At 38.5% G+C, this 12,513-nt stretch overlaps 1 protein-coding gene across 1 annotated transcript in view; it reads right to left on the minus strand.

The window, feature by feature from the left end:
* Vtcn1 (V-set domain containing T cell activation inhibitor 1) overlaps window positions 1–12,513 on the minus strand; it is a 63,013-nt gene that overhangs the window by 9,754 nt on the left and 40,746 nt on the right. The window contains exons 2-3 of the mRNA XM_048814574.1: window positions 10,518–10,582; window positions 1,328–1,675 (exon numbers count right to left, since the gene is read on the minus strand). Coding sequence (XP_048670531.1) covers window positions 1,328–1,675; window positions 10,518–10,582 — 413 coding nt within the window. The remainder of the gene's footprint in view (window positions 1–1,327; window positions 1,676–10,517; window positions 10,583–12,513) is intronic.

The raw sequence follows: 12,513 nt of genomic DNA on the forward strand, positions 1-12,513 counted from the left end.
GGGGGGGGGGGGATGGAAAGAGAGAAAGAAAAGAAACAAACAGTATTCACCTGTCACCCACAGACGTTCCATTCATGACCTTTGTCATCATGAGGACTTGGAGTCTGCTTGGGTTAGAGATTGTATAGCCCTGGTATCCAGGAATAGAAATGGGCATTTTTTTTTTCTAAAATACTTTTCCTCACTTAAGAAGTCATTGCATTTTGAAATTAAGACTAGTTCCTTTTTATGTAGGCAGAAAGACACTTGTAGAAAAAAAGTGTTAGGTCCTGGACTTTTTAATTAGGCCCAAATAGCAAGACACAATTTACTATTTTATTTAGCATTTTCTTTTGACCAGGAATGGACTAGTGCTGAGTAAGCATGAAAAGAAAAGTCTTTATTTTGTCCTCACTGAGCTTGTTATCTAGCAGGGGAAACAAGACTCATGTTCTTGGAGCAGGTAGGGAACAGGTCCTGGGGGATGACATGGGATTTGAAGTGTACACAACAGTGAGCCACCATTTACTGAGAGTGTACTTTCTGCTAGTGCTTTATCTCAGCTCTTATTTAATTTGATTGTCAGAAGAATCCTGTGGCTATCTACTATTACCCATATGTGAAAATAAACTTTTAATTTTGAAATAATTTTAGATTTACACAAGAGGAGCAAAGATAGTCCAAAGAGAGATCCTGTATATTCCTCTCCCAGTTTCCTCCATGTTTATTTAATCATCTTAAGTAAACATTGCACATTTGTCAAAAGTGAGAAGCCATCACTGATACATTGGTATTAACTAAAACTAGACTTTAGTCTATCTATCTAAGCCCCTTGTACATAAATTCAGAAAACATTTATTAAATTGGGTAGGCAAAGAAGGGTGATTTCATTGGGAAAGTACTATTGAGTATATAGGAAAATTTGTTTTGCTTATTTCCCTTGAACTTCTGCAAAAGTTCCACTATCTCTAGAAGGACTCATTTCAGATGTGGGCTTGGGCATAATCAGCATAGTAACATTCCCAACAAGATTGTAGACTTCTCTTATTAGGAATAGTGAAGGTCACTATAAAGAGACGGTATTTATTCTGGTAAAACATCTTAGGAAATACATCTGGAAATTCAGAAATGGAAAAAGCCAAGAACAAAAGATTTCAAGTCCTAATATGATAGTGGGCTACTTTTGGAGCTGATGTGGATCTTGACAAGATGGCTACTAAGAGGGCTCAGAGGGATTTGTCTGATATTGGTCATTCGTGAGGACAACATGGTATTTCATCAGCAATTCATGCTCTTCAGCTCAAATACCTTTTGGTACTTTCTTTCCCTCTCTACCAAAGTCACTCACCTCCAGTTTTATACTCCAGGTTAGCATTCCCTTTGCCTTTGGAAGTGGTGATGTGACACTTATAGGTGCCAGCATCTGTGAGTTGCACTTTTTTCAGCCTCAAGGAAGCATTGCCAACGATCACTTGATCAGCAAACACTGCTGTCCGGCCTCTGAACATTTTATCCTGGTCTGAAGGATTATCTTTGCCTTCTTTGAACTCATGGACCAAACCCACGACACCTTCCTTCTGCCACTGTATCACAATACCATTCAATTTGATATCAGGTTCAAAAGTGCAGCTCAGGATTCCATCTTCTCCAATGTTCCCAGCTGAGGTGAAGGTAGTGACTGTGATGGAGTGTTTCCCTGCAATCCAGGAGGCAAGGATCAATACCAAGGGAAGCCTGGGAACTTCTACAGCCAAACCCTTTATTACTAAAAGCCAAGCAGAGATTTCTGTGATAAATGAAAAATATAGAACGGGAAAGGCATTTTTTTAAAAAAGGGAGATGAGAACATAAAAAACAGGAAGACAATAATTTTAATATCTACACCAGATCTGCTATACCCAATAGCTTTTGTAATACCAATCAACCCATTGAGAGGCGGTAAGAGGAAATTGGATTTGGGGTTTGAAGATTCTCATTCAAGTCTCACTACCATTTGAACATCAAGTCTGGCTTTGATACTTAATAAGTCATGTAGGCCCTCTGATTCTCAGAAAAATGGAGGTAATTATATCTTTCTCACCTACCCTAAGGAGTTCTTATGAGGATCAAATAAAATGGATGTGAACTTGATTTGCAAACCATAACTGTACATATAAGATATTATTATTTTTAGTCAACCAGAAGTGGCCCAAAGTGAAATCTCATATTAGCTAAATGTGTCTAGTAAGACTACATTCTGAAGTGCTGGTACTTATATCCATTTGAATGGTGAAGAAACTAAAGCATAGAGAAGATACCCAACTAGGTTGAGATTATAGTGTTAGCTATGGATGGCATAATGAGTCAACTTAATTCAGTTGATTTTTGGTAAAGATAGAAGCTACCCGCTCCTCTAGGAATACACCAGCAGTAGAAATACTAATTATAGTGCCAGCTACGTGTCATTGCCTCTTCACCAGTTGCCCAGCCTATAACCCACCCAGTCGGGGAAAGAGCAATCAGCCCTCCTTTGTGGACTGGAGGCTGTTGAGTAAGGGCACCTACAGATGTGATTTAATTTAACTGAATCTTCTTAGAGGCTCCTTCTGCGGTTTGGATGCGAAGCTTGGACTTGGAATTGTCTGACTCTAGGCCTTTGTAAAATAGACGGCAATAATGGGTGTGAGAACTGGAAAAGCTAAACTAGATAGACTTGCATAAGAAGAACAGAGCTACTGATAGAAGAAAAAATATAGTTAGTAAAAGGGAGAAGAAAAATTATAGCTAGCAAAATGTGCATAGGCAAGGCTGGAAGAATGTTCTGGAGGCTTGAGCATGGGAGAAAGAGATTTTGGGAACAGCTGCCATGCATGACCATTCATGTGACAGATTTGGGAAAGAATCATGAAAGCAAACAATATGAAGACTTTGCTGAGTAGTATGAATGCAACACACATCCGTCTCTTGCCTTAGCATTTGCTTGAACACTGCTTTTAAAAGCTTCAGTTTGCTTTTTAATTATTCCTATTTAACAGACTGATAAGGCATCCCAGGTTGCCATGGGTCATACTATCCCTATGCACCTTCACACCCTGCACATCTGGCACCTACAACTCAAAGTTCCTTCTTCTCCCTTATCACTGGTTATCCGTATTCTGCTTATAGTCAGACCTGTTCAGATGGCAGTCCTTTCGTAATACCTTCTTTTAGTCCGTGAAGATAAAATTTGTAACTACTTCTCATTACTCTTTCTTAACACTCATATTTATCTTTATCATGACAGCTGTCTTCTTTACCATGTCTCTGGCCTATCTCTTGTATTAATTTATAAGTTTTCTTAAGGGCAAAAGCTATCTCAGTCTTATCTATAGGTCCTATAGTGCCTGGTGCTATGTTTCTGTAGAGAAAAACAATATTTGCTGAGGGTATGAATACATGAATAAATGAATGGGAATAAGTTGAAATCAAAGCACTATTTGAGAAAATGTATCCACTGCAAGAGTAAAGAACATTTGGCAGAATTATCACATTTAAATTCTGGGGAAATGTGAATCAGTGTAAAAGAAGGCAATAAAAATACATAGAAATTCTCAAAATCATGGAGCACGTGTAACTATGTTAGAGCAGGAGTAAATTTGATTATAGTTTATAAAGTGCCATTAAAGTGGAATTGAAAAATTACTTTTCGAAAAAAATGCATGATTAGCACAGTTTATGAAGAAAATGAAATGATAATGACATATCTTAGTTTGGTAATTGTGTTGCTGAATTAATTTTAATGTGTTGGCCTTGAGCCCACAGGTAGGGAATCCATTGAAATATCTCCTAGAGAAATTAATGATTAAAAGTAGGCAGCTGTGGAGTGCCCCCAGGGACCTGCTGCAAGTTCTATCATTTAAGGTTGCATTAATGATGTGGCAGATGGAATGAGTGTAATGTCGATTAAATCTCTCCCCCATATCAAATAAGAGTTGGAATAAAAGCCAGTAAGAATAAAAAACCTCGAGGACCTAGCCACTGCTTTGGATTCAGAAAGCAATCAATAAAAACTTTCTTGTTAAACGAATAAATGATGGTTAAAAATGAAAAAAATGAAATTCAATGTGCAAGCAACATGTGTACATTCTTACAAAAAAGAAGTCTGTATTCAGACTTGAAAACTAAAATTAGCTCAAGGAGCTTTATGCAGTTTGGCCTGATAAGTTTCTGCAGGCCCATGGGCCACCAGAGGCTTTTATGTGATTTGGTTCGCCAAAGGACAAAAGGGTCCTATGGAGATGAGCTATAGGTTGCTAAGTATTGATATAAAATTCCGTTAAATGAGCATAGATTTAAAGTGTGTCATTTCCCTCTAAAATTGCATCAAACCTCTTTAAGAAGTGGAAGGCAGCTAACTGTTAAGAATGAATTATCCCGCTCATGAAGGGTAATTATTCTGCTCTAGTCTGTGTGAAGAAAGGGTGGGAGCCATTAAAGTGGAGCAAGCTGAAATCTGAGCATTTTGGTTTTCACAGGAGTTCAGTACTATTCAATTGATCCTTCACTGGTAACAGGAATATCTTGGAAAGCAGGAGTACAGGTAACCCAGAATTCCTGTAAAGAAGCAATGATTCTGGGGTACCCTGCAACACAGGATAAAACCTGGGAAATAAACTGTCCTTTAACAAGGCTCAGTAAGACGAACAATGTTCCAATAACACAGAGAATATGCAAGAAGCCCCCAGCAGATGGTCACTCCGCCTCTGCTGAAACTCAGCCATCCAGATGGGCACCACAGTACATGGCTTACAGGTGGAAACACAAGGTTCAAGCCTGCACCAGTGCTTACAGGTGTAGCACCCACTCCTGCCAAAGAAGAGTTGAGACTGGAAATAGCAGTTGCTCATGTTAGAAGAAACTAGAAAGGATACTGGACCAGACCCAACAAAGGAAAAATGTTGGTATTATGGTTTAGATAGGAGGTATTCCCCCCAAAGCTCATGTGTGAGACAATGCAAGAAAGTTTAGAGATGAAATCATTGAGTTTTAAAAGGTTTAACCTAATAAGTGCATCAATCCCTTGATATGGATTTTTAACTGGGTGGTAACTGAAGGCAGGTAGGGTGTGGCTGGAGGAAGTGGGTCATTGGGAGCATATTTCGGGGCTTATATTTTGTCCTTGTTGAGTTGAGTCTCCTTCCCTCCACTCCCTCTCTTCTTTTCTTTCTCTCTCTGCTTCTTGGTGGTCATGTACTAACCTGCTTTCCTTCACCACACTCTTCCAACATGGTGCCTGCCTCCTCTTGAGTTCTGAGGAAGGGAGCTGGCTATGTACCTCTGAAACTATGAGCCCCTAAATAAACTTTTCCTCCTCTAATTGTTCTTGTCAGGTCTTTTGGTCACAGCAGCAAAAAAAGCTGACTCAAAGCTGACTCAAATCTTAGGGAAGCAGTCGAGTGTGGTATCTGAGAGCATGACATGGGCATCAGGCTGTCTGGGTTCAAGTCCCAGATCTGCCACTTATTAGATACATGACCTTGGACAAGTTTTCTAACCTCTTTCTTCCATAATTTTTTCATCTGTAAATTAAGGATGCTCTCTGACGACTAAATGATACAGAAATGCAAGTAAAGTACTTAATATAGAACCTCAACTTGCCATGTTAAACCTTATATCATTGCTATCAATAGCCATTAACTATAATCACTTGAAAATATAACAGATCAGAGCCCCAGAAAGTTAAGAAAGGAAAGTTTTAGCAAATTCTTTATTTGCTGTGACTCATTTTAAGCCATTGGGGGTAAGAATGATTATTATACCTGTTTTATGAATAAGGATAAGGCTTTGTGAGGTTAAATGATTTGACTAATTTCCTGTATCTAGCAGTAGGTAGTAGAGCCAAGGTCAAACCAGTCTTGCGTGGCACTAAGACTGTGTTCTTTCTACCACATATTATTGAAAACAAGAGCAAGATGAAATATGTAGAGGGCCAACCCATCAAAATATATTCCTATTTCACTGATTCATAATGGGGTTGTGGGGGAGGAACTCTAGATAGAGCAACCAGGAGGGAGGGGAAGGGAGAAGGCATGGGGGTAGGAAAGACTGCAGAATGAGATGGACTTCATTACCTTAAGTACATGTATGAAGACACGAATGTACTACTTTGTGTACAACCAGAGATATGAAAATTTGTGCTCTGTAGGTGTAATATAAATTATAATTCATTCTGCTGCCATATATAACAAATTACAATAAAATGAAAAAGAAAAAAAAGATATTTCTATTTCACTTAAAAATAAAATCAATAGGGCTGGGAATGTAGCTCAGTGGTAGAATAATAGCCTAGCCTACATGAGTTCTGGGCTCAGTCCCCAAAACTACAATCAATCAATCAAAAAATAATAATTAAAAAACATAAAGTAAATGTAAGGAAGGCCAAATAGTTTCCAAATAATTTGTGTTATGCACACACTGGCTTAGGAGAAAGTGCACTGTAGCTTCCTGCCTTAACCTCCCCAGCTTCAAAGGAGGCCTGCCCTGGTGTGATGAGGAAATTGTACAGTTCCTAGAAGTTGTTATATAAATGTATTAATAATAGCAAACTTTTATGAATAGCATTAATGGTGTCAATATAAATGACAATGGCAACCATTTATCATACACATGTCAGGTGCTTTATAGGCACTCTCATTTAGTTCTCCCAATAACCTTATCTACTTTACCAGTAAGGAAACTGGTTCTAGAAAGTTACATCCAAAAGGACTCATAGTTGTCAGACCAGAGATTGGTACATCACTGACTCTCAAACTTTTCCACTCCACAAAGCTGCTCATAGTCACCAGTGAGTGAGTGATAGCACAGGGACTAGGCTAAATGTGGCCAGGAGCCTTTCCACTGTTATCTCCTTCCTTCTCCAGGGGTGATCCACAATGACTGTCCTCTAATCAGGGAGCTCCTCAACCTCCCTTCCAAACAATTGACCTTGAATGCATTTTATGTTTATGGGGTGGGGTCCATCCTCAGTGTGGAGATTATCATTGGTATGCAGTAGCAGGTAAAAGTGTGAGTTCTGGAAGCAAACGACCCAAACCTGAAACACAGCCTACTTTCTAGCTGCATATGACTTTACACAGGTTTATTATCTGGACATATTAATAACATCTACCTCCTATTTTTGTGCATACAAAATAATAGTAAATCAAATAATACATGTAAGTTACTCAGTACACAAAGGAAGATGCACAAAGGAAGGGTTCAAAGGATATTATCATTATCATCGACTTAATGTTATTTGCTTAATTTCAATGTTTTATATTAAACCAATTAACATTTTATTGAATTCATTTAAAGTGTGAAAGTATGATGATCACTGGTAAAAGTTATGGCCCTTTTAATACAGGCAACTGAAAAAAATCCAACTAAGTAGTATTAAACTAATAATGGCTCATATTATCCAAAATAATCAGCTTTCACCTTGTGAAATTGGTGGTAGTAGAATTTTAATATTGTTGGCAATGCACTACCAGATACCCTATGATTTCTATATATTCATTACTCTACCACATCCATCCATCCATCCATCCATCCATCCATCCATCCATCCATTCATTCAAAAAAACCCTTAAGGATTCAACTCTGCATTCAAGCAACTGAGCTCAGTATTTGAGGTTGTTATCAGTACTTGAGCATGATATATCTATGCAGCAGGAAAAGGTATAAGTAGCATAGGTATTGACTGATTCAAGAAAGCCATTACACTGTGAAAATTCTTGCTAGGGTAGTCATAGCTACCAACAACAAAGATAAACAATTCTATGGGGGTTCTGATGCCAAACTAGTTAGCCCTAGCTCGAGAAGGTTTAGTCACCAAGGTAAGGAATAAAGGACAAACATTAGAGTTTTAATTCAAGTTGATGAATAAGATCAGGGATAGGGTAAATTATATTTGGGAAGAGTAAAACTTTAGCAAGGGAGGTGCCAAAATGTATCTTAGCATTAATATGTTTAAAAGTTACTCTCAAATATTTGCTTTATGAGTCAACGTTTTATTTCCTTATAAAGAACATATATCTTTATGTGTATATACATGTTCATACAAATTTGTTTATATGTAATATAGGTATCATACATACATATAAAACTCCACACATTGTAACTGTGCACCCTGAAGAATTACGACTTTATCCCACGTAGCTACTATCAACACCAAGAAACAGAATTTTGCTACCCTATTAGCAGTTCCCTCATGGCCCCCCATGCCCTACTCATTCACTCTTCCCCAGAGGTAATGACCATTATGCTACCTTTTAAAAGCAGAGATTCGTTTGCTTGTTTTTGAATTTTACATGCATGGAATCATGCAGAGTTAGTCTTTTTGTGCTCTCTGTCACTCAACATTATGTTTCTTATATGAGAATGTACTCAGTCTCTCTAGTCACCAGGAAACAGAAATTAAGATGGCAAGATTCCACAATACACAGTGTTGGGGAGGACATGAGCTCAGGATGTCTCATAAGCTTCTGGCTAAAAGTAAATTGGTAAATCACTTTGGAAAACTGAATGGCAGTATCTACTAAGAGCTATTTACTGGCTTTTTGAACATGCCTTTTTATGAAGTGCTTATTTCAATATATTAGAAAAAATTAAGACAGCCAAAATAAAGTAAGGAGAATATTAATAAAGATAAAAAGTCAAGATTAGTAAATCAGGAAAACAAATTTAAAAAATTATGAATAAACACAAAACTAGTTCTTTACCACTGTAAGCTAATTAAACCTGTAATCTCAACAACTTAGTTTAAGGAGGAGCTGGGAAAGAGACCAAGATTAGGAATTAGGAATAGATAAAAAGATAAAATAACATAAATTAAAGAAAAATGAATTGCTAAGGATTACAGACAGTCTGACTTAGAATGATTCAACTTTTGATTTTTAGACTTTATTCAAATAAACATTCAGTAGAAATTGTACTCCAAATTTTGAGTTTTTCCTCTTTTCCTGGGCTAGTGATAAATAGTATGCTATTCCGTCATGATGCTGGGCACCAGCAATGAGAACAGCTTCCAGTTGGCCACATGAGGGCCACAGCTGGTAGTCTACAGTGTGCTATGTTGCTAAGCTATACCGTTTAATAGGTTAGGTGTACTAAATGCTTTTTCCAACTTATAATACTTTCAACTTATAAAAAGTCTCTTGAGCTGTAACCCCATCATAAGTTAGGGAACATCTCTAGTAGAATGAAACAGATTAGCAGGTTTGGAATATGGATATTTGCTATGGATACTTGCTTTATGACACTATCGGCACTGAAGTCAGGAAAGGACCGTTTTCAATAAATGGTGCTGAATCTCACTAGATAGACAGAAAGAGAAATTGAATCTTGTACCATAAAATTAATTCTAAATGGTCCCTAGTTATAAATGTAAAAGGCAAAACAGCAAATCTTTCACTATTTAACCCAGAAGAAAATTTTCATGACCCTGGGATAAGCAAAAAATATCTTAAACAGATGACCAAAAACTCTTAAGTTTGATAAAGAAAAAGACTGATAAATCAAATTGGGTTAAAATTTATAACTTGTTGAAAGATTATTTAGAGAGTGAGAGAGCAAGTCAGATTAGAAAAGATTTGGTAATATATGTAGTCGATTTGCAATCAGAATATGTAAAGAATGTCTACAAATCAACAAAGAGTGATATTCAATTGAAGTGAAAAAAAGACAAAATAAATTTTTTTGATGATAAAGAAATTGGAGAAGGGTCCTAATATCTTTTCTGGGAAAACACGCATACAGCAAGTTTTCTTAGTTTAGGCCTTTTCACCACTATTTAGAGGCCACACATCTCTGAAGGAGAGTAACAGAGGGGAAATGCACTGGAACTATACAAACTAGTTGTGAAGGGACAGCTTTGGTCATAAAGTTACAATAAATGTGTTGGCTAAGGTCAAGTGGTTTATGGGAAATAAAGCAAACAAGTTGCCTCAGAGAAGACAGCTGCTGGCCTAATCCCCTCAGCATTTCAGTGAGATGGCCTACACAGAGGAGGAAAGAGGAATCTTCCTGCAATGGACACCCTTTAACTCCTTTTGGGAACTAACCATCCTTGCCACTGTGACATCTACTTCCTACATGGTATAGTACTTGTGACCAGTTTTCTTTTTATCTAAGACTCCTGTATACAAAGACTTGGTATTCTATACCACTGCAGCCAAAGCTGCATTGCAAGGAAATCATCTACCCAGGTCCACCATTGATAGACTGGCTCAGATGCAGCACTTTTCCCATGATCCCAGAATGACATCTTCAGCACTGACTGATAGGAGGACTACTGATAACCTTATTGTTTGATTTCTCTCATCTAAACACTGACTGGGCATTATTTCTCCTTTCTAACAATGAGGAAACTAAGGCACGAGGAGTTAATTAAGTAAGGTGAAGAGAACCACAATAAGAGAAGAACAAGTGCTCTGCTCCCAAGTTTCTGTGTCTAAGCCCTGTGTTCTTTCCACACTATCACACTGAGCAATTAGTTTAATAGTGAGCGTGAATGGACCATAGTAATGCAAGAAATCACGTACCTGAAATACCAAAGCCAATGATGAGTGCAATTGCTCCAGCCAGAATAATGATGATGCTAATAATGCTGTGGAAAGAAAGAGAAGCAGGAAATTACTTCTTCATTCCATTTGACAAGCTGCTTCGTGATCTGATACACATCTGTCACGTGCAAGATGTGCTACGTAAGGTATCCCAAGGTTTTAGTCCTCGCAAGCCCCTTCCCAGAGATAGATACCTTAGAAAGGAATCTTAGCAATTCCATCCCCATCCCCCTGGCTCCATGGGATAAATTAAAGAAGTTCTCTTTGTATTTGTCAGGGTCATCTTACTTTCCTATATCAGACTTCTAAGACTGTTGGGGTACGACTGACAGTAACCTCCCTATGATGTCTAGTGCCACCTGGTAGGAGTTGGTCTTATACTGGTTGCATATAGTCAATTTGCCATCAGAATATGTAAATAATTTAAAAAATAAGCCATTAATCTGCCTTAATCTCACTGTCCACTTCTTCCTGTCTGTTGTGTGTCTTGTTTCTTTCTGTAGACTTTAAACTCTACTAAGGACAATGGTCATGTCTTCTCCACTTTGTACCCACTCACATCTAGTTCACTGCACCCTTTAGGTCCTCAGTGGTATTTGCTCTCTCTTGTTAAAAAAAGTAATACATATTTACAACAGAAAGCTTAGAACGCTTTATATAATCAAAAGCTTATAAATAATCAAAAATAGGACAATGAAATCACCCGAAATTCCAACATCCAGACACAACCAACCCATGTTAACTTTTTGATATATACCTAAAAGTTTTTAATTTACAGGTTAGCAAATGACACTTGGGAAATAAAATAGACCAGTGAGGAAGTACTGCTTACATCCACAGTGTGCTAGAATCACATGGTAGATGTGTCGTTCCAGGCACCATTTTTAGCTTCTATCATTCATCCATTCAATAACCTTACGAGGTAAACAAATTCATCATCTCCATTTTATAGATGAGGAAGTGACATGGGGAGATTAAGCATCTTCCCTAAAGCCACACACTTAGCAACTGGCAGAGCTCAGATTAGAGTGTCTCCCAAATCTGCACTCAGCTACTTCCTACACAGTTCCCGAAAGGTGGGGCTCACAGATGAGGGGTGCCCCTCCTTTCTGCCTAAGGGAACCCATGTTCCAGGAGGGTCTAGCTTTAGCTGGTGAGAGTGACTCAGGCAGAGCAGAAGGTCAAAGTGGGTGTGTTAGCAAAGCCATTTCTGAGAAGTCCGCCCATTGCTGCCTGCCCTGATGTGTGCTTCCTCAAGCGTCTGTCCCCAGTCACTCTGCTGGCGATTCACATACTCCCCACACCCACACTGGGCTTACTCAATAGGCAGGACAAAAGAAAGACACAGGGTGGCAAAGAATGATGCCATAGAGAAAGGAAGCACGGGGCATTTTACTTTCTTCCCTGAATAAGCTCATTGTACCCAGCTCCCCTTGGCTCCAGAGTGGGCCCACCAGGAAGAAACAAGAGACTTACAAGAAACAACTTGAGTAAACAGTTTCCCTGGAGGCCAAGCCGTCATGAGGTGCACCCATACGGGCAGCAAGTAGAGCTCTTACTAATAGGACAGCTGCTAAACTGCTTCCAAAAGGAGACCACATGGGACCACTTCCCCTCCCTCTGCCTCAGTGCAGCCTCAGTCTCACACGGCTCCAGGTGTGAGAACAGCTGGACAAACTCATAGCAAGAGGCAATACGTATGGTTCTCCCTGACACCTGAGCCGACAGCAGCTTTGCATTTGTGACACAGGGTTTTCACTTATTTTGGTGAATTACTTCATCTCCCTGAGACTGTTTCATCTGTAAAATGAAGATGGAAGAAATTCCTGCTTTACGTCCTATAAAAGTGTTATGGTTTACACGGATCCCCTCCAAATTCATATGTTGAAGTCCTAACCTCTAGAGCCACAGAATATGACTACAGTTTTATATATATATAAAAACCACTTTTATATATATAAATAAAAGTGGTCAT

The sequence above is a fragment of the Marmota marmota genome, unplaced genomic scaffold (assembly GCF_001458135.2).
Source record: "Marmota marmota marmota unplaced genomic scaffold, marMar, whole genome shotgun sequence".
Classification (NCBI taxonomy): domain Eukaryota; kingdom Metazoa; phylum Chordata; class Mammalia; order Rodentia; family Sciuridae; genus Marmota; species Marmota marmota.